The 27,040-nt window shown below is 40.2% G+C and overlaps 1 protein-coding gene across 1 annotated transcript in view; it reads right to left on the bottom strand.

The window, feature by feature from the left end:
* Window positions 1-27,040, bottom strand: part of PTPRT (protein tyrosine phosphatase, receptor type, T) — a 350,042-nt gene that overhangs the window by 106,200 nt on the left and 216,802 nt on the right. The window contains exons 9-10 of the mRNA XM_010584069.1: window positions 11,949-12,150; window positions 8,471-8,573 (exon numbers count right to left, since the gene is read on the bottom strand). Coding sequence (XP_010582371.1) covers window positions 8,471-8,573; window positions 11,949-12,150 — 305 coding nt within the window. The remainder of the gene's footprint in view (window positions 1-8,470; window positions 8,574-11,948; window positions 12,151-27,040) is intronic.

Raw genomic sequence — 27,040 nt, 5'->3', positions numbered from 1 at the left:
CTCTTCACCTTTTCTGGACACTTTGTGCTTTTCAGAAAGTGCAAAGTGATCATGCTTCTGACACCAGGCAGAGGTCTTAAACGGTACCTTCACTACAACATCTCCTGCCCCAGAACAAAGGAAAACTGAGGATGGAGAAAGGGGAGAAGGAAAGTCCCAAGGGCAAGGACTTCTCTGCAGCAACGTGCAGCTAGTCCATCATCATCTGTAAACACTTTTTACCTCCACCATAGAGGGAACGGGACAGATTGAAACATTAGGAGGTTGTATCTGATAATCCTGTAGTTCACCAACTTCCTTCAAAACTAAGCGTAGTTTTGATACAAGAGAAAACATTAAATATAAGGTGTATGTTTTGGCAGGAAAAAACCTCAACCTGCATCAACATCAGCTCCTGTAGTTACTTTGGAACCTGTCAAGGTGGGTGACAATGGAAGTTGGCATTGCCTCCTCTTCTGTTTTGCTGTTTGACCTTTCCACTAGAAATACTGTGCACTCAACCTCTCTCCTCACCTTCCTCTCTTGCACCATGACTACTTTTAAGTAAACCAGTCCTATTCCCCCTTCCTTTTGCACAGTAAGCAAATCCCTCACCATCTCCTAGCTCTGACTTTTGCTTTGGAAAAGCGCTGTGCAAGGAGAACTAAAATTATAGAGAGGCAGAATAGCATCATGGCTGCAGAGGTTTATTCTTCTGAATTGTCTGGCTGCATTTATGATAATCCCTTCATTCCATCTGCAGCCCACGCACTGGTGCAGCAACCCCCTTTTCTAGTTTCAAGAAATTATGCATTCATTATGGAGGAAATTAACACCTCAATGCAAACTATAATTAGGAATTCTTCAATTCGGTTTATGCTTTTTCAATTAGGGCCTCTATAATTTTAATCACAGGAGCATTAACATGTTTCCGGAATTTATATACCTGTAGTATAATTAAATCCTGAAATGCCTTAGTCTGCAACAGCAAAGCAGAGCTTACTCATCTTCCCTTTTATCATGTTTCTGTGTTACTATAGACGTATTGAGGGGCACCTGCTAGCGTAAACATTGCCTGCCACATGCAACAGAATAGAGCCAACTTCGTTTCTGGACTCATCATCCTTACTCCTGGGTAGAGGGACTGCTGGCTGGATAAAGCTTGTGCACTGCTTCTGAGGGGTGGACATTTGCCAAGGACTTGTGTCCAGACTCATCCCATCTCTTTTTAGGTACCTTAAGGAGCTGCTTCAGTTAGGTAAATCATCCTCTGTGGTCTGCAAAAAGAGCCAAGCTCCTTCCTGTGGGCTGCTCCAGTCCCCAGTACCTGTGGTCAGGCTCAGTTCGTCCCATTGAAGGGTCTGATCCAAAGGCTCTCACAGGCAAAAAGAGGCTTGGCAGTATGCCTCGAGAAATTCAGCGTTTCTAATTTTTAAAATCTTTTACACCATTTCCTATTATCCTTTTATTCTGTGATAACAAGGAAGGGGCATGTTGGCTCTGGGAGCTGCGAAGCAAAGAAATGTCTTGGAGAAAGAAACCTTCAAACCGGCAACTACAGGTATTTTCTCCTGTTCCCTCATCTTACTGGTTGACAGCTTGATGTGAGAAGTTGGCCATCAATTTGCGATTCTCAGCTTAAAGTTCAGACTTCATTAACCTTTTGATTGCTGGAATTTAATCCGACAGTTTACATGGACAGCATAAAAGATTTATGCAAAAACATTCACTCCCCCACTCTCAGTATCCTCAGGCCTTCATAAAACTAAAAAGTGTTATCAAAAGCTTCACTGTAGAACTAATAAAATGCTCCTTGACACAAAAGAATTGGCTCTACGTAATTTGATTTTTAAAATATTATCATTACAATATATGAAAATTTTATGTCTTTCCTCTCCCATTTCTTTCTGTCTACTGCCAAAGTTCTCTGTGGAATGGTTAGTAAGACACAGCAAGTCATCCAGGCTCAGAGAACAGATATGTTTCTGATGGTTGATAAATGGGCAAAGGCATGACCCTTTTTATGCAGCCTTTTTATGACCCTTTGAGGGACAGTATTCTCAGATGAATAGTATGCTGATCCAGTAAGAAAATGCATTTCCTGTACCAGATGAGACAATTGACCCAAAATGCCCCTTATCCTCATTTTTTAGGGTCAACACCTCTTCAGGGGGAACTAAAATAAACCTTGAAACATCCATTCAACTAATTACGCCATGCTACACATAAAAGACTAAATATTCCTTCCCAATACTTATGGTTGTCACCTTGCATCCTGATGCATTCCTATATCTCCATTATGCTTCCCTCCTGATACAGTAGGAAAAGCACTTCTAAGATTCAGAATAACTTCAAGTACCACTGAAGTCATCATATACGATCTAAACCCACCATCCAGTGACTCCAGTTGAAATGGACATGTATGCTCAGGTTTGCAGTGCTCTGGTCAGCTCACCAGGGTTTGGAGACACTGATGAGGTCAAGTCTGCAAATGCTTACTGTGTAATTCTACTCTTTACCTTTTTGGTATAATAAACATCATGCTGATCTACGCAGCTGCCATTATTCCACGCCTTTCACCCAAATTCTCATTTTTATTCTCTCACATTCACACATAGTTAAAGAAAAAGGTGATCTGGTTTATCTTTAAGAGGAAAGAAAGTCACTCATTTACCTTCGAACTCTTGCCTAAATTAAAGGCAGAATGCCATGCAGGAGAAACCCAGGCTGAATGATTTCAGAACAATATCCCTGAGGTATATTATAGAAGATGTTAATTAATACAGATAATTAGGCTTATAATATCAGATGCCTAGATTGATAATCTCATTCCTCATTAGATACTACAAAATTAAAAGATCTAATGTGATGACTGTTTGCCCTGTATTCAATCAACCAAGTCATGTGATGCATACATTTGAATATGAGTTTAGAAAAAGCAGGCCAGGAGTTTTACTTTCCAGGTATTTATAACATGCCTATCAAGGCAACTAAACTTTCAGAACTACCAAGGGCATGATAATTTGTTATGCTCCCCCCATAGCTTTCAATATTAGAACCTTTTTTATTGTTTTGCTGATCCTTGACTCCAGTCTATTTTCAAACACAAGGTACGCTGTGTGGGAGTTTTAAGAACAAGAAATTGCCACCCCTTCTTGGCATTAATGAATTAATTATCAACATAAATGCCTGAGGCAAGCTCATGTCATGCCACTAAGAAGTTACAAAGCAGCAAGCTCAACAGCACTGCTCCCTATATAGCTATGGAGACCTATACACCAAAGCCACCATCCGTAAAACAAAACAAAACAAAAACCCCAGCAAAGTTTCCAAGTTCATAGCTTCTTGTCTCATTCCTCCTTCACCGCAGAATCAAGGTCACTAGGCTTGCAAACTTCTCCTTCATAAGGACAGAAAGAACTACTGTGTGTTAAAAACAAAATCAAAATAAGGATGCTAGTGAGAAGGATATAGGAAAGGATGAACAGATGCTTGAATTTGCAAAAAAAGAAAGAATTATCTGGAGATTAAAATTATAGACTATGGCTCCAGAGATTCTCAATTTCTACTTTGTTGCAGACTGAAAGGGAAAGCAAGTTTTATCAGTCTCAGTTCTCCAAAATAAAATGGAAGCAATACCACTCCATCACAGGAAATTTTCATTTGTTACTCTATGTAGGAATACATAAGTATACAGATATGTCATACGGGTTGGTTGGCTTGGAGAATAGCTTGAGCAAAAATCCAGAAAAAAACACTGTTCTTAGGTGTTCTGTTAGATAACATTACAGCTGTTTTCTCTTAATTTGTTTAGCATCATGTAGACCAAAAATATTTCCTTGATTTCATGCTTGGGAAACCAAGAATCAGATGATAATACTCAAGAGTAACATGGGGCTTGGTCCATATAAATTAATTTCTCCTACTGGCTGGCTGTTGATATGAAAATATTTGTTTCACCTTTGCTCAGTACTTCTAAATATATTTAAAATATTTAAACTCCTGTTCTTCTATTTACATTTACTTATTTCCTTTAAGATGTACATTAATAAACTAACCCATCCTTCCTCACCATCAAAGTGATTACAAGTATCTGACCATTGCACACATACATAATGACTCTCACCTAAATATATTTCTCCAGGATCACTTACATATGCTACTTACACTGCATATATATATATATATATATATAAAAAATATACATATATTACCCCCCCACGTATCTATATGCATAAAGGCAAGTGCAAAGATTGATTCCTTTGTTCTAATAATAATGTTCTTTAGCACAGTACAGGCGTCAGGTGCCTAAAGACTGTCCTGTACCTGCGTGCTTGCAGACACACGAAAGAACATCATAGATTATTTACTGATACACCCCAGAGAACCACAGGAAGATAGCGAGATTAAATCCCTCTTTTTCCAACAAAAAGTTCTCTATTGTCTGAAACCTTAAAAAATAATGGCAGACTCTTCTCTAACGTCCTTCTACAGTGTCCTACAGCTCCAATACACAGAGCAGCATATTGACAAGGCAATCACACCTAAGGGGAGCATTTATTTAAACTCTGAAATCCTCAAAACTAATACATGCTCTGGAAATTTTATTTTCTCCATAATAGTAGTATAGGTAGATTGATAGAACCAACTGCATGTTAATAAACCAGATGGACTTTCAAATATCCAACACACAAAAAACAGTCCAGTGGACATGTCATGTAGATAAAATCCCTCATGGTGGTATTTTCAAGCAGTGAATGGGATATAAATTCTCAAATAGAAGTCTAAAGATGTCATATGTGAATAATCTATGAAGGACTGACTCAGCCCTCCTGACAATAACAGATTCAAAGGCAGAATTATCCTCAAAATCACACTGGAGATTTTCAGGAAAGAGTTGAGGAGTAAAGATTGAGAACACCTGCATTCTTCTTTCCTCTTCTGAATCTATTATAGATGAATGTCAGTCTTCAGCAAATCAATCATAGCACCATTCACAGGTTTTAGATTGATATAAGAACACCTAAAAGTTATTTTTAAAGGGCAACGTGGAGTCAAGCTCTGCAGGTTATACCATGGAAAATAAAGGCAAGATGAAATGCCTATGCCACAAGGGAGAGTATTTATGATTGCTGAGGCTTCATCTTTCTTTTGGCGATAGGACAAAATAGATCAAAGAATATCTAAGTTTCTATTATTTCTATTAGCTCATATGAAAGCATCTTCATTGTTATCTATAGATCATTAACAATGCCAAGTTCATGATCATTAGCTTTATAAACAACCTCATTTAAGTTATTTATCATGAGCACTGGGGAACATCAGAAATGTCTTAATGTTGAAAGTTACTTTGGATTTGGTGTACCTGCATTTCAGATGAATGGAAATACAAGGAATCTTATTTTAAATATTCTACAGTATTACTCTAAAAATGATCTTGCAGACCATACTCCATCTGTATGCTGCTCTGACTACAGCAGAATGAAATAACACAAGTCAAAGTCACATAACTATCTTATGTATAGATACTAGTTTACAGTCACACCCCCACACGTTCTCCAACTCACCATCCCCAGCATATAAGAGGAAATATTAAGAATAATTACTGTATATTAATTTTTTTTCATCTTCACAGTTTGGGAGGACTATAATAAAAACCTGGAGCACTGCAGAGCAGAAACTGTCAGGTTGATGAGTTGAGGGGTTGACCTATTCCTGCATAGTGAAAGATGTGAATATCAGAGGTTTTATAAGAAGGCATAAGGAAAATCTATTTCAGACTTTCAAGTACGTTTTCAGACCCACCTCAGGCAGGCTGGGATACAAAAGCTTGGTGTGCAAAAGGAAAGGGATCTAGGAAAGTATGGTCATGTCTACAAGGGAGGCCAGGAGAACAAGCATCCTACAAGCATGCTGCATCATGCAGGATTCCCTCCCGTGACCTCTGCACCACCTTGCTGATGCACATGGAGATTTCTCAGTCATTTTTCTCAAATCTGTGTTTGCATTAATGCCTTTGGTAACTGAAGAGAGGATGGCATCAGACTAAGAGGGGGTCTAAGTCATTTAAGTTTGTATCAGAATTTTAAAGCATTTTGAAAATCAGTTTTATCATATTTAATAGAGATGAATGGAAAACATTACATTGGTGAAGGAGAAATAAAACACACACAACCAAAGAGTAGAACAACTAACCAGACAACAACAAAGAGGATATATTGGATCTCAGCTTGAATACAAAAAAAAAACACTGAGGAGGAAAAACACTTCATTCTTGTGTGTTAAGAGTGTCACAAGCAGTTCACAGTATATTGTTGTTCTAATCTGCTGGGTGCTGTTGAGGCCTCTGAGGGAATGCTACCTGCTTTTGGATATGGTATTTTGAGAGAATTTACACAAATTGGAGAGTGTGCAGAACAGACTGAAAAAAAAGGGAAGAGGTTGGGGAAATCTAAGGTTGAAATAACTGGATTTGTTGAGGCTAGACTAAGAAGTCTATATGGTTATACAGAGAAAGGTATTCACACATTCTGAGGCAGTCATGGTTAATAAAAAGCTAAAATTCTCCCCAAGATTCCCCTCACCCCCTATCCATTCTGGTTTTCATACCCACGTCTGTAAGTTAATGAAATGGGCTCATAATAGGAAGTAATCTTATCGCTTAGATGTGGCATGTAAATATCACTCTCTGCAAATGTGTGTTTAATAGGCTACAATGCAATTAAAGAAACCAGAGTGAAAATTTATTAAAAAATCTACCAAATTTTTTATAACAGATGCATTTGCTGGAAAAGACATTATTCACTGAATGCAGTTAAAGTATAGTAAATTGACTTAGAGAAAAATCACAAGACTTTTCAACAAAAAGACAAAATAGCAACACTCTTAAGATAGCAGGTGGTAAAACGAGATACAGGAATGTTTCCCCATATAAAGAAATAAAACAAAACAGAGCTGTGTGGTTTTACTGCTCTTTTCCAGCAGAAAAACATCCCTAAAGGACTCAGAAAATAGGCTCCTAAATTTGGTTGTATGGAGTACCAGAGATTGAAAGGGAAACTTTAAAATACATTACTCAGAAAAACTAGAAAAGGGATAGTGCTGTCTTAAAGAGCAGATTTTTTTGCTTGAGAGTATGAATGCAATTTGGGGGGAAAGCTGTCACATAGGGTGGACTACCAATTGATACAGGATATTTCATTAAATCAAGAAGTATACCTCTGAGCAATTTGCTCCTGAGTACTTAGAAGGACATCCTTCAAAAGCACTAAGAACCTGTCAGTGGGGCACAGAAACCCAATTCACGTTGCAAGAAGGCATGATGGGTTTTTAAAACACCACCCATAGGAAAAAGTTCAAGTCCCTTGTGAAAACTGGAGGTAAAAGCCTGAAGAGCCTACAGGGAGGTAATGACTGCTGGATACCTCTGCAAAGGAGTATCCAGTATTTTTATCATAAGCTATTCTAATTCCCACTCTTGCTAAGGAGACTGGCAGGATGAATGACCAACTGGCACTTCTGCCAGCAACAGATAAGGCAGCGCCAGCTCAGAAGGGAAGTTTGTTCATCTGTGCTGGTGCCTTTCACCAAGTACAAATTCACCTAGACAGAAGAGAGCAATGCAGTACAGACCTCTGTAAGTTGTGTTTCCACAGTCAGGGAGTGATCTGCAGTTGAGTGGCACTTAGGTACATGGTTTAGTGGGACTTGGCAGTGTTACATTTATGGTTGGACTCGATGATCTTGAAGGTCTTTTCCAACCTAAATGATTCTATGATTTCAGCACCTCATCATGAAGAACAGGACCCAGCTCAGGCACAGAGATGTTTTCTGCAAGGTCCTTGCTCTTCCACAGGTGCCTGTGCAGCTCCCTCCTCCTAAATCCTCTACTCTGCCAGTGGAAATTGTGCTTGCCTACAGCTGGCAAAGCCTCGCTAAGCCAGAGTTCATTTTTTCTGAACTAGATCACTACTTCACTCCACAGCCAACCCAGAAGCAATAGCTGGATTATAACATAAAGATGTGAGGAGCGTGGTTAGATCCAGAATCTGAACAAATGCATCCACAAACATTAAAGGTAGTTTGGGCATTCATACGATAGTTACAAAAAGGCCTTGTCCATCACGGAAGAGAGGGCAGGAGATGGAGGCCTGAAGCCTCCTCCACTTTTGCATGGTGACGGTCAATTCACAGCATCACAGTCCACAGCTGCACATACTCCAGTGCTGCAAAGGCATCTGAAGTGATGCTGAAAGGGTAATAACCCTGTGCAATGCTATCAGTAATCCTTCCCGGAGGTTAACAGCGGGAGGCAAGTAAGTTGAGACGTTTATAAAAGGAGACTGAAAGACAGAATCAACAGCAGAGTTGGCCTTTTAGTCAGCGTTCGCTTTCAGCAGCTACTTTGTCAGACGAGAATGAGAAAGGCGTGAATAAAGCCTGGGGAGGAAGGAGAGGGGAGAACTGTGAAAAAAGAAGACAAAACACCTACCTGACAGGTGCTCCTCGGGACTGAGCAGGCTTCAGCATAACAGTGATGGTAGTGTCAGTCTCATTCAGGGGGGAGTCCGTGTCATATTCTGGCATTGATGGTGCTATGGCAGAACAAAGAGCAATACGTTAGCTACACACCACTTACTGTCTTTGGTAGTGATGGCAACGTAATATTAACATTTCTTGGAGACCATTTAACATTTCTCAAATGAAACATCAAAATACTTCCCAATGTTATGACCAAAATTGTCAAAACTGCTTAAATATTTGCACACTCTTTTCCTATTAAAATTAAACAGGAATTGGGCACCCAAATCTTCAAGCTGGCTTCGGAAATCCCTTTTTGAATTTTTAAGACTTAGTAAACCTTTGAGATGGGATCATTCCTTCAATTTTAAAGGTGAAGAAAGAAAACTGCATGGACATTATAAAAGACCACTTAGAATGAGTGAATCAGTGGCAGAGCTAAGAATAGCACCCAGGAAACCTGGTTCTTGTTCACTGTTTTGGTCATTGGATTAGACCTCCCACATCTTAGAGTTTTTAATACATAGACTTAAGCTGTGTCTCCTTGATTAGCTGGAGGGTGTGTTATGAAGCACAAAAGATGAAGAGAGAGGAGCACAAATTAGCCAGGTTATTTTAGCACTCAAACCCATGACATTTTACCCCAGTGCTTTAGTGATGCTGAATCAACAGACAGCTGCACAGCCTGCAATGATATACTCAGGCAGTACCCAGCCATGGCATCCCCATCGCTTTGCTGACATGTTCCCCAAAGCAATACAGAAAACCACTGAATATTCACACTTAGCCAAAGTCTAGTTTCTACTTCTGCTTTGTTATCTTCTATTAGGATCATTTCATGAAAGTAGGATAGTTTCCTTAGGAAACATATTTTACTTATTACGTTACTTCTTTCTTCCCCAGTAGCAGACATCTGGGACAATTTTTACTGTGGAAGAACTGAAGAGATCACGAGATCAGAGCAGCATTAAATTTATTCCGAAGATGCAAGTTTTGTTGAAATATCTTTGAAGTAAAAAGCAAACAGAAGAATTCACACAAATAGTTCATCTGTAACTCGCAAGGGCAAGCTGCATTGCGGGGGATCCCATATTTAATCCTCTCACAGTGATTTCCACTGTAATCCTGTTTACAATCAGGATTTTTATCTAAATGCCTGAACACTGTCAAGACAGTGGTTGCTATTATCAGCTCAGCTACTGACTTCCCTGTCAATAAGCTGGCAATGAGTTCAGAATGAATGCCAATTCCTTAATGAGGATTTCTCTGAAAAAGGTGCTCTGCATCAAGGGGAAGCAGTGTGAGTCATTTAAAGAAGATGCATGTCACCAGTGGTCTTCTATACCAGAGATCACCGTAGTTGCTGGAGATGCCACAGCAAGAATTGTTCAGCGCCTGCTCTGGCCAGAGGGGATGGTGCTCCAGCACAACACAGTACTACAAACAGGTTACAAGGCCAGTTTGGACACCAGAAACAGGCTGGACTCTGCCTTTGCAGGCTCCATCCTCTTTTCTAGACTAGCTGCAGTGCTGCACTGGTGCCACTAAATTGTTTCTGGTATGTTAGCTACCTCAGATGTCTCCTTCTGGCTGTGCATGAGACTTGTTTAGTTATCTTCTGTGTAAAACACTGCACCTGCCACAGAGAATTTACAATCCTACTTTCAGACACCATATAGTTAAGAAGTAAATGCAAGAAACATAGGTCTTGGCAGGACTAGCTAATGGTATTGAGTAAATTTCAGTGATTAGAGTCTGTATTAGTCACAGGACACTGAAATAAGGTATAGTAGTTTTCTTGTGTACTCAACATGGAACGGTTGTGTAGTACCTCAATAAAACTACAATTGGCAGTGATCTCTCTAAAATAGCAAGAACTGCTCATCAATTTAATGCCTATTTTGCAATATCCCGGTCCTGCCCAAAGAGAAGTCTTCAGGAATTGTGCCATTTAATTGCGATTAAGACATAAACAAATATGTCCACCCATATAAACATATACACTCACGCATTGCTACAGCATAGATGACTTTTCATTTAAAATACATATAGTCTTACAGGGACATTCCAGTCAATGCAAAAATCCTTCTCTTTACTAACCTTGGGACTGCCTGTTAAAGCAAGTTTAACAGTAGTTTCCAAATTACATGTATAGGACTGACCATGCAATGAGATAATCTAATGTCAGAGACTAACCTAAAGCCTGTATGGAGTCTGTGCCTACCTGTTGCGAACCAGATGTTTGGAAGATGGAGAAAAAAAAAAAAGATGATAAAGCAAGCTCAGTGTGCATACAGTTAATAATCATGCAGGCTTCTAACACAATTTGAGCACTCACTGAATAATAAAATGCAAAGAAACTGCATCAGAGGGAAAAAGCACTACCATTACTGTGTATTTTATTTCTCTGGTCACAAGTGAATAGAGTGCATGCTGTGCCTTCCCTTCACAGCAGGGCTGCATAAACCCTAACAGTCTGCAGAGCTGTTATGACAGTTAATGGCTTTACTTCAAGTGGTTGAGACACAGGCTTTTGCACTAAATGTTAAGGGTTCAAACCCTGCTGACGGTTAGTGGAGGGAATGGATACATTTTACTTCCTTAAAATTTACACTGTCACTTACTGCTAACAACTTATTCTTATTAACCAATTTTGAAATAGGGCAATGGAACATATGCACTGCTGTGCACTCTTTTCTATGGCACCCAGCCATAATTTCAAGTATTACAAGTGTCCTGAACATCCCAAATGTTTATTTTGGCTTTACTGAAAAAAAGGACAGTTTTAAACTCTGTTAGAGAACCTACTGTAGTGCTATCAATTAAAAGTTAAAATTAAAGTCTACATACATCTGCCCAATATCATCTCTACTATCCCTTTATCCATCTTTTTTTTTGATAGCTAGCCTAAGTTTCCTTTTTCTTCTAGAGACACATGCACTTTCTCTTTGCAATGCCTTCTGATTTTAGTGCCTTTTATATACTTGTCTGCGTACCTCAAGCCCTCTCTCTGCCCTTACTCAGAAAGAAAACATAAAAACAGCTTTCCTCCTTTATTTTAGAGTCTCCTTGCACTATTAATTCAATTACTTCATTACGTCCATTTTGCTGCATTCTGAAAATAAAAACCACATTATTGAAGGAGCTTCCCCAGCCACACAGACAATACTAACAATTATTACAGGGATAGTTAATTTGTAGAACTAATGAACGTTCTCATTTAAAATGTTCCACAAAGATATTCATGGATATTAAGATATCAACAAATTAACCACTGCATTTGTAACTCAAACACACATAGGTACTGGATTGTGGCTGTTTTAAAAATTTGCCCTATGAAACTTGTAGAGGCACAAAGCTGAATACCTTTTTATCATTTTATGCATCAGCTGCGGGTCTAAAGAAAAAAGCCCTAGAAAGTTCTTTTTTCTTCTTCTCCAAAGCAGTACCTGAAATCTTAGTTGCAATCCGTGTTGTGATGGGTGGCCCAAAGCCCTTGACTGTGCTGGCTTTGATGGTGAATGAATACGTAGTCCCTGGGTATAATCCTACAAAGAGGTGATGTGTTTCATTCCTTAGTTTGAAGACTTTCCCTCTTTGGCTGGACAGGTCAGCACTGGGATCCAGAGACCCAACGGCCTTGTATGTAATCTGCAAATGAAGAACAAGGAAAGTAAGGTGATAAGGGGCCTTCTGCACCTGGCATTTCTCTGCTCCCCTATTTTGCCATCTCTTGAGACTAGACATTGAAAATACAAGGACAGATATTATTTCAGTATCTCTAGTGAGCGGTTCTATACTTGGATGCTGGCAAACAAACATCACAATTTTTCCAAGGCTTTACTTAGGAAAAAACTAATTTCTTCTCTCGACTAAAACCTCAGCATGTGCTGATTTACAACAAAAGATGCAAAGAATTGCTTTTTGTTCCACATCTCAGAACTTCTGCAGGCAAACAAGAGCACACAGCACGACCGGCAGAATTTTCATGAGAATTTCCCATACAATCCCCCCATAGCATTCAAAAACTCTTGGTGCAAACATGGATACATTTTCCATCAAGTTTTGGGGGTTTTTTTTCCTTCTGGCAAATGGTCTTCTCATAAGGCCACTGAAAACAATGGGAGCCTTTTACTGACAACAAAGGTTTTGGAAGTATTTTCCTGTGCTAAAGAACACATGCTGAAATGAAATGGTATGTTTAAATGAAATAAATATCATCAAGTCTTTAGACAAAAGCCCTTCTCTTCTTCTCGGAGCTTGTAAGCCAGCTTCTGATATAATTTCCCTCCCCCTGTTTCGTGCCTCAGTTTGCAGGTTTACATGTGGTACCATGCCTGGTTTTTGCCTGAGATAATAAGTCAGCAGGGTTACAGACCTGGAGAGCCGTTCATGAATACACCCGTTGCTGGTGCTAACGCACCTCTAGAGGAATCCAAGCTGAAAGCACACCTTTGAAATTCTGCTCCAGCTCCATTATGCTTACCCATGGCAACCTTGTTGATATACACATACTTGCAAGTAAAACTCATGACTTATTTACCAGCCAATTCCTTTCCTGCGTTCCAAATTCAATCCAAAGGCAGCTCAATTTCAACTGAGCTGTCAATATAATATAACGTGCTCCACTGCTCTCCTAACCTCTCCTGATATTATGGGATCCTCGCTTATTTGTAATGAAACCCTATGAATAAATCAATGTATGTTAATACATGAAGTCGTCTATTTTTTATGAAGGACTCCACAAGAATCTAATTCCCAGCTTTGCTGAAGGAGCCTTTGAAAATTTTTAAGTCGCTTGCTTTATGACAGGAGGAAAAGGTTGCATTTTGAGGAAAAATAAATATACAATGTTTAAAAAGGGGGGCTTTAATAATAACAGGATAAATAAGAGGCAGAGACTGATGCTACTGACACCAGAGAAGGGTGCGAGTGTGTGAATCCTCATATTTGGACCGAGAAGAACAATTTAGACAGAGTTGACACCCAAGACAAGGCAGCATAACAGAGAAGGGCTGTGAATTACACCAGGCCCACAGAGCAGCAAGAAATTACAAAAGCAGAACTCATAAAGGAATTACAATTAAACAGCTTGCATTGAAAACCTACTAATTTTTCCAGGAATTACAACTTGATTTTAAATTTTTATTACTTGCCAGAAACCTGAGAAAGAGAGAGATCCTAGTACAACAGTCATTAAAGCAAAGTAATTAAATGCAGAGAGGAGAAATCTTTACACTTGCTCCTTTTCCTTAGGTAATGTGAGGACCATTCAACGCTGCATGGTACAGGGCAATATTTTGACAGTTCTTCCTGCATCAAGGTACTTCAGGGCAAGGGAATCTGTGTAAAAACACTATCAGAGTTAGGGTGAGCATCAAAGACCTTAAATTAAGAGACATGACCCAGTCAATGCCATAGCCAAATCCAGAAAGAAAAATGTGTTTAATCTTGTCCTGGTTTTGGCTGGCATAGAGTTAGTTTTCTTTCTAGTAGCTGCTATAGTGTTATGTTTTGGATTCAGTATGAGAAGAATGTTGATAACACACTGATGTTTTCAGTTGTTGCTAAGTAGCGTTTAGACCAAGTCAAGGATTTTTCAGCTTCTCATGCCCAGCCAGCAAGAAGGCTGGAGGGGCACAAGGAGTTGGGAGGGGACACAGCCAGGGCAGCTGACCCCAACCGGCCAGAGGGGTATTCCATAGCACGTGATGTCATGCCCAGTATATAAACTGGGCGGGAGAGGGGCTGGGGGGGGAACTCTGCTCCAGGACTAACTGGGCATCTGTCGGCGAGTGGTGAGCAACTGCATTGTGCATCACTTGTTTTGTATATTCCAATCCTATTATTATTATTATTATTATTGTCTGTAGGGTTCGGCGTTCGGAAGATCTCGCGATGTCACGGAAAGTTAGCGGGTTAGTCACAGCCTTATGATGTGTCTGTAATCCCTCCTACCCTTGTTAGTATAAAAGGAATTGACTGCGCAATAAAAGGCGGAAGTTGGCGCTCACACTGTGTGTGTTATCTGTCTCTTTCCCTGGTCCAGGCCGACCAGTGATCTAATCACGGCACCTTGATATGTGGCGAACGCTACAATTGTCTTCCTTTCTGTCCTATTAAATTGTCTTTATATGAACCCACGAGTTTTAATTCCCCCACCCCCAGCCCCGATTTTCTCCACCATCTCACTGGGTCGGTGGGGGAAGTGAGCGAGCGGCTGCGTGGTGCTTAGTTGCCGGCTGGGGTTAAACCATGACAAATCTGTTAGGTAGGAATGAACCAATGCAATCTGTATGCTCAATTTGCAAATCAAGTGCTAGAGAAATAGCAATTCAATAAAATTCCAAAGGGGAATCAGCAAAACAGGAGTTTGGGAAAAAGAAAGGGAACTTTGTACTGCTGGGCCACCGAAAACCACATTCACAGGATGCCCAGGTAGTGGCCTATGCGAAATCAGTGGTATTTATTTTCAAGCACATTTTATAGAAGGATATAAATGTAAGTGGAAGATGCACTTGTCCTTGATTTCTGTATAAATAAAAATATGCAGCTACCCTCACCAGTTCTAAAATCGCTACAAAAAGAGTTATTTTTCTTCATTAAAAAACCTATCCCCTTAAGGCAAACAGGGCTAGAAAAGCTTTCAAGAGAAAAAAAAAAAAGTCACTGATTTAAAAAAAAAAGTCTTTTTTCTGTTGACTATAGCAGAGAATATGAGTACAAGGGACCTTAAAACAACCTGGGTCAACTTACAAGAAGCAGGGAAGGAGAAAACAAGAGAGAGTACAACCACGATTTGAGATTGTAGTGTGGGTCAATTTTCAGAAAGACTGCTCACTCAAAGCAGACTTCGGTATTTCCCAAAGCTTTTTTTTAGGATATATAAACTACAGTAAAGAGAGATTTGTGGCATAGTCAAACTGTGAGATTATTGTTTCTGCAGCAGACTCTCTCTTCCAATAGATATGAACCCTGTAAACCAGGTGATACACAGACATTCAGAGAAAGCAGTCCTTGTCACCAAAACATAACATTTAATTTTAATACATGAACAGTACCTGTATGCAACACAGGGAACAGGAAAACAATAGTACAAAATTGTGCATGTGGTCCTGTTTCATTCAGTCCATAAGGAGAAATATTTAAGGGACTGGTAAGCATAATGGTGCCTGCAGATACAGATAGTTACCAGCTTATTGCTCTCATCAGAGTTAGTATCGAGCTCTTCTCTGCTTTCCAGAAGAGAAGCTCTGACTGACTGAGGTATATACGGACCCTGCCAGGAGAGCCCGTGGGCTGTGTGCCCACCTCTGCGGATGACTTTCGTCATGACCACAATAAGCTGATGTTCTCTGAGTCTCCATTTTGTCATTTATAAAATGAGGGCTATTACACTCCTCTACACAAACAGTTTTGTGGTTGAGGGATTCTATGGATTTCTGTAATTGCTGAGTGCTGATGGTTAAGCAGCAAAATCACAGGTGAAACAGATGAAGTAGCCCTGAAAACAGAGCCCTCTATTTGGAAAAGGAGGCAAATTCTCTTCCAACCAAAAAAAAAAAAAAAAAAAAAAAAAACAAATCATTTTTTCTCCTCCAAGTGAGATATCTGCTGTTTCTTAGATATTAGTGCTACCCCAAGTGTGGATTAACATCTGAGAGCTCTGTCTCAGTCTATTTCTCTATGGGCCTCCCAGTCTAGCTAAAGCAGCTGGAACTTGAGCTACAATTATAGCTGGTCTTGCCGGCAGAGTCTCCTTCCTGAAGTGCTGGCTGGCTGCTCCCTGCTGACCTGGCACACATCCATACTCTTCAAGCTATAGGCTCCCCATCCAGCTCTGCAACATTTCTCATAGCCAGGATCATTTCCATTTACTGAACTTGTTAGTATTTCTTCACTGGAATATCTGAAAAGTGCTACATCATATGCATTTGTGTGTATGCATGTGTCAACAAGACTTCTCCTATAGGAAGAAAAAATGCTGTAATATATCACTTATATGTCAGGTTTCATGTATAAATGTATCATGTATCAAATCATAACTGAGTAAAATGAAGACACTAAGAAGTTGCCACCCTTCTCCTTAATTGATTTAAACTAAAATTTCTGAAGCAAGAGGAATTTCAGGGCATCAGACACTGAAGAATTTTCAAGAAGAAACTATGGAAATTTCCAACTCTGGAGTAATTTACAAATGCACAGAAACATGTCTGGAGAAGAAATATGGCAGTTTCCTAGAATAAGAAGGGTGCTGAAAAAAACACCTGCTCTTCTAGTTGGTATGCTGAGTATTTATCTTAATTTCTTTTCCAAGTGTCAAACCATTTAATTACAAAACAAACAAGAGATTCTAATCTAAAAAATGAGATGACTCAATCACTAGAAAGCAGCTGTTTGAAATTATTTTAAAATAATCTAATTTAAACACAAGCCATGTCATATAATACTTCTGTATTCTGAAAAAAATGAATAATATTAATTTAAACGTTTAAAAACCTAGACAGAAAACAAACAAGAAAATAGTAAAAAATATATTTAAGAATTTCACTCTGAAAATATTGAAAATATTTGTTTTTCTTCTGATGCAGAATAAATACAAATACAAAGATGAGGAAATTTCTCACAAGACTGAAACTCAATGTTTTTTAACCAGCTTCCTGGCTATCTCCTGCACAGCAGGCAGCTGTTGTAAGTTGAAAGTTGTCTTTCCTCTGCAAAGTGGAATGGCTGTCCACAGTTTGCATACGTAATGTAGAGTTTACATGTCTGCTCCAGGACAACGTGATGGTCCTAAGGAAAAGTTCTAGTGGCCAACACTGCTATGGTTCTAATCACAGCAAATACTGGCACAGGCTAAAATACAGGGAAACCACGAAATATACATTAATAAATCCTAAATCTTCCTTGGAACCTCCTTTACTGAGTTAATGAAATGGTTCTCAAACTGAAGCAACAACAGCAGTAAATCTGAAGTAATCAGAAAGTCAGATGGCAAAGGAACTCAGAAGGATAAAGAACAGCCACATTCCCACCGGAACAGGAAGGATGAAACACTCAGCTGCAGCATCCACCCACCTGGACAGGAATAATTTACTCAGGAGTTGCAGAGGTGATTTAAGTCCCTGGTCAACTGTGCAAAATTTGGCTACATGAGTCCAAACTCTTTGTAAAATGTAAACCAGGTCAACAGTACAAGTTCAAGTCTACTGGAAACTACCAAAAAAGGCTTTATATATTTAATTTCTGAGCGTTCAGTGATATATAATTGCTGTGATGGACTATGGAGAATAAAATGAGAACAGATCAGCGTAAGAAATGGGATGGTTAGCAAGTTAACCTTCCTTGTTATTTAAGCAGACATCCAATCTACACCAGTGCACTCTCAGTCTCCCTTAACCAGAAGCATCCCCTCTCATTCCATCCTCCCCCCTGTTTTTTATCCATTTAAAAAGTTCAGAATATTAACTCCTTGAAATCACTGAGCAAATACTATGTTAACAACCACAAAGATGAAGATATAATATTGAGAGCATAAGCACAGCCCTTCTCTCCTTCCCAGAGCCTAATTTAACACAATTTTCCAGGGAAATGTGAACACTTTTCTAACTGACATCATCTGTGACTGTAAAACTTCTATTACAATGCAAGGACTTATAAAACTTTCATCGTGAAGGGAAAGACCATAGCAGAGGTATTAACTCAACTACGAAGAACAAGGTATTTTCCACTCCAAATCTTTCTTCAGAAGAAAACACATAATAAAAAAATTAAAACCCCCCACCCTTAACCCACTTGGATTTTCCCATACCCCACAGCATTATGGGCAAGTGTGTGTCCACACAAGCAAAAGGAGACTGTGGTACTAGAATATATTATTATACATACAATAACATATTATACATATACATAATATATTATGCTTCATCAGTCGTATCTTGAATATGTCTGTTCAGCCTGAGTATCATCCATGGACCAGAACATAAAACTCTGCAAGGACTTCACAATCTGCTCAAGAAGTTGCATTAACATTTAGCAGTTCACTCTCCACTCTAGCAGCTACCCAGTGTCCAGTGCCCAGGTACTCGCTGAATCTCTACACCATGCTTAGTGAATACAGACAATAACACAAGTCTGGTGAATTTTACTCTATCTTTGCATGGTGGAGGCAGGGTGGGCCTTTTCCTGTGCTTTTTTTTAAAATAAAAATATCAGTAAGTGTAGTTGAAAACTGGAGGTTAAAAAAAAAAATCCCTATAGAAAAAAGGGTACGTATCATTAAAAACGTGGTAATTAAACAGTGAAACAGACCGTCAAGCGGTGTGGTAAATTACCCTTCGGGTTTAGACATTCCTTCGGAAGAATGTATTACGGCATGATCATGAGGCTCTAAGCTTAATACAAGTACAAACTGTGATAAAGATCTCATCACTTCATTGTAATGGTCCTTCTTGCCCTCCACTGCTAAAATCCTTTGGGAACCCTGGATAGCTGTTCAGATTCTCTTTAATCCTCCTAAATAAATAAATTAACAAGACAGAATATTCTGCTCAAATCACGGCTGATGTATCCATTCAGCCTTCCCATACATTTGATACATTTGAGTAAGCTTTCACACTGATGAATAACTGAGTTGTCAGGATTTCATGTGTTCATAACCTTCAAACTGAGGGCAGCAAACTTTAATGTCTCAGGATTGAGAGCTTGCCAGTCAAGGCAAAAAAATACGCTCATATGTTTCTTCCCACAGCAATTGATCCCAGGATACACACCACTTTATCTTATATCTTTTGTCATATAGAATTCATCAACCACGGCGAGCAGAATTTTGCTCTCTACAACCATATTCACCATCAAACATTAGGACTTTAAGCTTCCCCTCCGAGTTTAGCAATTGCAGCCTGTTTCAATGCAAATGGTAAGTACTGCTGTTAAATCAAACACTACTTTGTAGATACATTATGCAACCTTATATCTATTTTCCATTTTAGTGACAGCCTGTGTAGCAATTTGGGGAAGGCATTTGAAACCTATAAATCGATTACATTATCCCCTACATTCCCATTGACGTTTTATGTCCCTGTCTTTATAAACAGCCTGTTCTGCGTCTCCATACCCCTCATCCAACCCCTAACTTCTGGGGATGTTTTGGAGCTGACAGGTAACCATAATATAGATAGATAGATAGATAGATAGATAGACAGATAGATAGATAGATAATTCCCCCCCCCTTCAGTTAGTAACGCCTCAAGACTGAAACCATCTCTTGCTATGGACAAGAGAGGAGCCAGAACTAGGACCATTACACAGCCACTATAGGCATGACTGCCAAGGTCAGAAGCTGGGTCTGCAGGGACACCCTGACTAGTGTCTCTCACTTTACTGAGCCAGAAGAAAAGCAAGCTTTTCCTAACTTATTGCAGTTTTTTGAACTCAATTCTGTCTTGTGAAGCAAGACCTGGAATCAAGACTTTTTTTATTCATCGGTTCTTATCATATCACGTTGCACGCAGGGGCATGGCGGGGTGGGCTGCCTGCAGAAGGGGCACTGGGAATATGGATCCCTGGTGACTGTCACAGGTGCCAGCTCCTCCAGCACTGCTCAGCGAGCGGGAGACGAGGAGGGCAGCCTGCCCATCTGACCAGAACAGCCCATTAGCTGGATTCTCACCCTGCCCTAGGGCTGGGCTCACGTCTCCCCTACCCTGTGGGAATTGAACTGCATGCTGCCACCGTGTCCCAGCCAGCCCACCTCCGGCTGGCCTGCTTGAGCTGATAGAAAAGGCTGATATTAAAACCATTGACATAAGAAAATAAAGCTGCTGGCATCCCCAAAAATGAAAACCGCAGATCAGTCACAGCTTTAATTCCTTTCATTTTTAAAGGGGCCCCTCGTTTTGAACACCACTTAACTAACTAGAGAGGCGTTGCTACTTCCCAACTACATAATCCTCTCTTCAATTATAATCACCTCTATTTAACCAGAAGACAACCAGGCAGAATCAGTGGTGAACAAGCCTTAGTTAGTGGTGTTCTTAGTGCAGCTTTAGGAAACCTCAATACTGAGCTGTCTGGAGTCCAGCACCAGTGCACTCACACTCCACCACAAAGCAGAACATCTCCTTGACTGCCAGGCCCAGCATGTGCAGGCTACAGAAAACACTAACTTCCCCCCATGCTTTCCTATGCCACTTGCTTCAATTTTGTAACAGGGTCTGCAGAAAACTTTACAAATGGATGAGAAAGAAGTTGGTCACAGGCAGGGATGATTTTCCAGGGCTAGAAATCATTATGCAATTGGTAAGAGTGCAGAGATAAGGGAGCCAGGTATCAGTGGAGAGCGCTGGATGTGTTTCACAGGCTTCAGCACTGCAGATGGAGGGGAGGGGGAACCAACTGAAAGGCTTCACAATTGAAAATACCTTGGGAAACAATAGGCTATTTCATTTTTAATCTTGCTTTACATATTCCACTCCATGCTCTAATAAAGCCTACAAGAAAATTTAATTTTTCACCCATTCCTGAAAATAAACACAAATAAACTGATGCATTAAAGTCTGACAGAAATATCCTTGAACTCAAAGTTATCCAAACATTTCCTTCATTTCCTGAATCACTGCCTCAGGGAAGCAGTGTTCCCCAAGGCAGGTGTTAAGAAGCCATATGCAAGGTGAGTTAACCATGCAAATGACTTTTTATGGTGGCAGGAAACCAGCTCTAGCTCATGGTGTCTCCTGGAAATGTTTTCTTTGAATTCAGTGTGTCCAGAGGGTGTACAAGGCGAAGGTGTTTTACTGAGCATCTTACTTGCTACCATCTTAGCCACCACTGCCTTCCAGAAATTTTGCAAGGCTTCTCACTGAGTTTCTAAAACGTATCTTTTTGAACCTGAGTGTGTATCGCTCATAATATACCTAACATCAAAAGCAGCTTCAGATTTCAATACAAAGAACAGCAAGGAATAGCCATTCCCAACCACAGCTTTCCCTTCCTACCTTCTAGCTGGACCTGGCAACAAGAGGATTAGCAAGATGGTCTTAAAATTATATATGCATTCCTTACACAGATCAGCCCAGCACCACCAGCAGGCATGATCTGGCTTCTCCCTGGTCACTGTACGCCAGGCTAAGCGATGAAGATTTAATTGCCCCCTCTTCAGTGACGTCTCTTAGGATCAGGACTTAAGCTGAATAACAACAATTAGCACTGCTGAATTCAAATCTGACAATTCAACACCTTCTCCCAGCCTGAAATTTACTTCAGAATGAAAATCAGCTCTTTTCTTTCCCACAGCATTTTGCTCAGGGTCATTCCCAGAGCCATGCTTCTATGGTAAAACACCACTGCACAGACAACTACCAAATGTTTTACGCAGCTGATGCAATGCAGGGAGTAAATTACAAAGTGGCATCACCGTCAGCTGAAACCCAACAGCAAAGAGCAGTTACAGATTCATGGGACAGAGCCCGAACTTTTGTTACACTGATTTTTCTGCAGAAATCTTTACCGTCTGGTATTAACTCTACATTTAATCTTGACAAAACTGCAGTTTCAGCAGACAATTAAAGTTCTTTTCTTTTGCTTTCCAAAGGTGAAACATGATTGTTGTATAATTTTAAGTAGCTTATTCCTCCTGCTAAAGAGATTCTGCTCCAGGTTCCCAGCCACATGAAAACTGGCACAGTCCCCACTCCTGTTTACAGCATTGCCATATGGTAACATTTGCCACTTACATTTCCAAGGCTGATATTAAGCAAAGTGCAAATCATAAACAACCAGGGCCCTGGATGTGGGCTATACATTTGATTTCAAGTTCAAAGCTGAGAGTGTTAGAGGTGGACGACTCAGCTCTGTGTTTTTACATCAAAGCACGCAAATATTTTGTTTAGCTCACCTCCAACTTCACATTCCAGCACAAGTCTCACTTGACTGTGAAAGATAAGACATGAAGAACATAAGGAACCCCTTCTTTTCCACATATATTATCAGAGCTGCTTGTTTTCTTGAATGGAACAGGAGAGGCACGATCCCGTAATGCTCCTCTGGCTGTTGCTCGCTGTGCTTTTTTGTGCAGTCCATTATTAGAGATGTATTCCCCCTGATTGCTTGAGGTGATCTCTGCTAATATGGTCAAATCAACCTGATATCTATGGGCATTGCAAGAAAAAAAACCTTTCTGGCTGTAGCCTAAGGAAAGCAGGAGTGCAGATTTCAGCATGCATCCCACCTGCCCTGACTGCATGCTGCAGTGGAACGGAGGCACATGCGTGGGGAGCAAGCCCTGTACCATCCATGGGTGCTAGGGAACACACTTGCTTTATCAGCTAGAAACAATAACAAGTGGTAAAAGTTTCAATTTATTTCATAAAACAAACTAAAGCATGCACTTTTTTCCTCAATTCACTGAAGCAGGTTATCACATAGGAGGCAGAGGGGGAAAAGCTGTCAGATCAGCTAATTCAAATAAGGTACATATTCACAGCTTCCACAAAATGATCAACCCTGCAGCAGACAGAAGATGACTAACACAGAAGCAAAAGCAGCAGGGACTGGTCAGACCACAGCTTAAACCCCTAACCAGGCCACATAGAAAGTCTTACAAAGGTCTTGATATTCATGAAGAACAAAAGTCATAAGAGGCCTGGCTACACACCAGCAAGGTATTACCGTCAGTAAGAACACTATACAGTACACCAGCTGGAAGGACCTAAGCAAATGTTTTGAGCCCAGCAAATCACTCAAACACACATTTAGCTTCCTTTACTGCCAAGGGAATTTTAAGTGCATGTCTACATGCTCATCTCAAAAGCAGAAGATAAGTGAATCTAGCCAAGAGCTACATTCTTATCCTAAGATCAAGCTGTGAAAACTCACACAAAAAATTAAAAATTCATCTTCAGTGAAGGAATCGCAGAGCACTAAGGATAAGAACTCACTTGTAAATCAGTTCTGACACAATCCAGGACCCAAATGTTTGGCCTATCTTTCCTCTTTCACACAAGCATCCCTAGATCAAACTTTACTTTTATATATTGATTATTTGGTCCTTCCTTTTTTGCCTAGATCTTTCAATTTTCAGACTTAGAGCAGAACTGAAAACACTAGTATCTCAAACACCAAATACCAAGAATAAAATGTGTAAGAGTTGTCATGCTTTGCTAATCATCAAATAATCTGATTACCTGTACCTCACCATGCTCTTCATATACTAAAATGAGTTTGCCATAGCATGCCAGAAAGGCAGAATGCATTACAATGGAAGGTATGACCATTTTTTGGCATTGTGTGTTAAAACTATGACTCTGACTGCAGTTTTTACAGCTGTGTCTCAAGTTATGCCATCAAGTTGTCCCAACTTTGGATTTTTCCCACCAGAAAGATTAAAAAGCACCTGTTCAGCATAAGTGAAGGAAGGAAATAGGCTGTGCAATTTCCAAATCCATTTTTCTATTTTTTAAATTAATACCTCCACCCTTCCTGTCTAGCATAATTCCCAAAAATACAGGCTGGCCAGTTTGCAAAGATTTTGAAAACTGCTGCAAGTCTAATTCAGCCTTACGAAAGGGAAGGGAAGACAACCCAGCTCCCCCGCTAATGCACACATGTCATAAATAAGAGGGCAACAAAGTCTTCCTGAAGCCAAAGTAAAAATCCTTGTTTTAATGTTCTAAGTAATAGCAAATAAATCCACTTGGACTGCTTCAGCCAGCAAAAAAGCCAAGTCACTTCTGCAATATTCTAGCAGAAAAATGGTCACCTTTGCAACTAGATAACTGAGTGAAGAAAATAATTTTTTATATGCAAAATATTTGCTTGGAATTTAGTGTTAAGATGCTGTCTTGCATATCAGTATTTATAGTAAGATGGAACATATTTTCCTGAGTAGCTCTGCAAAGGTAGACAAGGTTGAAGTTCTCATGCGTATTACTTAGCTGTTCAAATAGCTGTAATTTGAAGAGTACACGTTCTGGCCCGATCTTGCTACAACAGTGTGATAAGACGTTAAGGACCCAGGCCCATCTCACAGGTGTGGATTTGGAGAAATAGAAAAGGGGAGGACAAGCCCTGGAAGAGTTGGGACCACAGCAGGGTTACGCTGGGAACACACCCCACCCTCTATGCACTATCTTCTCCCCTGAAACGGAGGAAGGACCCCAAATAGGGAACACCGATGAGTCAAGCAGCTCGTGATAACTGCATTAGGAAGAGCATTAGGAAGCCCTGCAGCTGCATGAATGCAAAGAAATACCACGATGGCTGAGGCATCAACCCTCCCCTGGGTGGGTGCGATGTGCCCCCACATTTGCAAACACTTTTGCAAAGCGTGGATACGAGGCACCCACGAGAACTTCAGTGTGGGTGGGATGACGAGGCTGTGCCAGACCTCTGGCTCTGTGGAGGAGACAGGTACACACCACCCCACTGCCACAGCACCACGAACCCTAATTCAGAGCAGTGCAGGAGTGGAGCCTGTGGGGTAAACAGCCTACTGCCCCTCAGTCCCAAAAATCTTTTCTGGCAACCTTTCTACATCTCAATTATATACATTTATATCATCTAAACCTTAAAGGATTTGTCCTGTGTTTTCATTTGAAAAAAGACATTCAGTTCTCCTAAACCCATGAATTCCTAATCATCACATAACATCCTCCTTCTTCCCACCCTTGCTGAAAAGTTCCTGCTCCCTTTCTCACTCAGGGGCATATGACTTTACACTGTGATTTTGCTTTCCACTCTAATCAAAATATTTCACCAGAAAGAATGAATCTTGTGCCTGATACATCAGGGCCTCTAAAGAGACTTCACAGTGTTTACACCCAGAGGGCTTTCATTTGTGCACAGGATGTTTATGACTTTTGCTGAAAAAAGTCACTGTTGCTGGTTTCCTCTTGAATAAATCCTGGGCCTGATTTTCGAATGTCCTGAGGAGAGTCCAAAGTCAGAAGAGAGCTGGAAATCTTCCATCACCTTGGAAAAACAACATCCCTTGTTCCTCAGGACATAACTGCTTTAGAGCAAATACCTGGGATATAGTTTTTGCAGATACTTTAGGCATTACATGAATAAAATCCTATTACTATTGCAGAAGAGGTTGACTCCAATCAGGTTTGCTGCAGTAAGTTTTCTGGTTTATTCACCTGAACTATATTTTCACAAAAGCCAGAGGCTGTAAAATGCACAGTGTATAAAGCAAGTTAAAAATCCCTACCAAAAAAACATTGCATTTTTTAAAGTGACTTCCCACACAAAGGTGTCTCTGAGCTATCCATTAGCTGAAAGTGAGATATGTCTCATTGAACAACTAAATACTCTTTGTAGAGGGGAAAAAACATGCAGCAGCTTAAGTGCAGAAAACACGTTCAAAAGTCCGAAGCTGAAACAACATTCCCCCCCAAGTCTTCATAATGCTGCAGTATCAGTGGGGGCATCTCACTCGCCCTGTGCCCAGGACAGTGGAAAGCACTGGCCAAACAGGGTTGTTCAGAGGATAAGGCCTAAAAGGCAAGTGCCCACCAGCCTCTTGCCCACTAAAAGACTGTGGAAAAAAAGTACCATGACCCACCTATCCCTGTGATGTTCCATCCGTAGCTGCTTTCTCCAGGCAGAAACGCTTTTTCCCTGTGTCTCTCCATTGCCACCCAACAGTCAACAGAAAAACCATCGGATGATGCCCACATACTTCTCTTTCCCGTCACAGATGTCACCCTGGCTCTCCCAAGTGTTGTTATCTCACTCACGCACTCTGAGTTACTGAACTAGGATCCCAGATTTATTAGGAAGCTCGGTGTAGCCTCTGTTCATTGCTGCATAAGGTGGATGGCTCCAGTGAGAAACTTGAGCAGAGCAAAGGCAAAAGCAGTTTGTTTTCAAACACTGAAATCCTGCTTTCTTCAGCTATAACTGTCTGGTCAAAAGAGAGGGATATGTGTCCAAATGGGCAAGTCTGAGAACTGCATCGCTGACGGCCGCACATAGAGCACTCGGAGCAAAGTCTGATTCATTTTGTTCACACAAGGACAAGCTAAAGCCAGTTTTAGACCCCATGTAACATTGATTATTTTTTTTTTATTCAATTTGAGAAAATACAGGCATTCACTTAAACACTGACTAGCACAGAGATAACTGTATTACGTGCATTATGGTATATTTTATTTTGTATTTTTTTCCCAGCTGTATTATTTTGTTTTCTGAATGCACATTGTGGAGAACACGTGAATGAAAAGTGAACTGTTAAGATCTCTAGATACATCTGAGCTCCAATTTTGGTTTTATGGTCCTGTAATCAACCTTCCAAACCACATGAAAACACTTCTATTGCACTTTTAAACTGTTTTGGAAAACTCTTGGCATAATATACTTGCTGTACTCCATTACATTTGCCTGCTCTTGAGTTCAAAACAAGAGTGAAAAAAGATACATTTGTGTTCCCTTTTTTAATGGTCTGTCCTGGTTTCAGCTGGGATAGAGTTAATTGTCTTCCTAGTAGCTGGTACAGTGCTATGTTTTTGAGCTAGGTATGAGAGGAATGTTGATAACACAC

This window comes from Haliaeetus leucocephalus, unplaced genomic scaffold, assembly GCF_000737465.1.
Source record: "Haliaeetus leucocephalus isolate CR32 unplaced genomic scaffold, Haliaeetus_leucocephalus-4.0 Scaffold933, whole genome shotgun sequence".
Classification (NCBI taxonomy): Eukaryota; Metazoa; Chordata; class Aves; order Accipitriformes; family Accipitridae; genus Haliaeetus; species Haliaeetus leucocephalus.
This window is presented reverse-complemented; position numbering and strand designations above follow the sequence as displayed.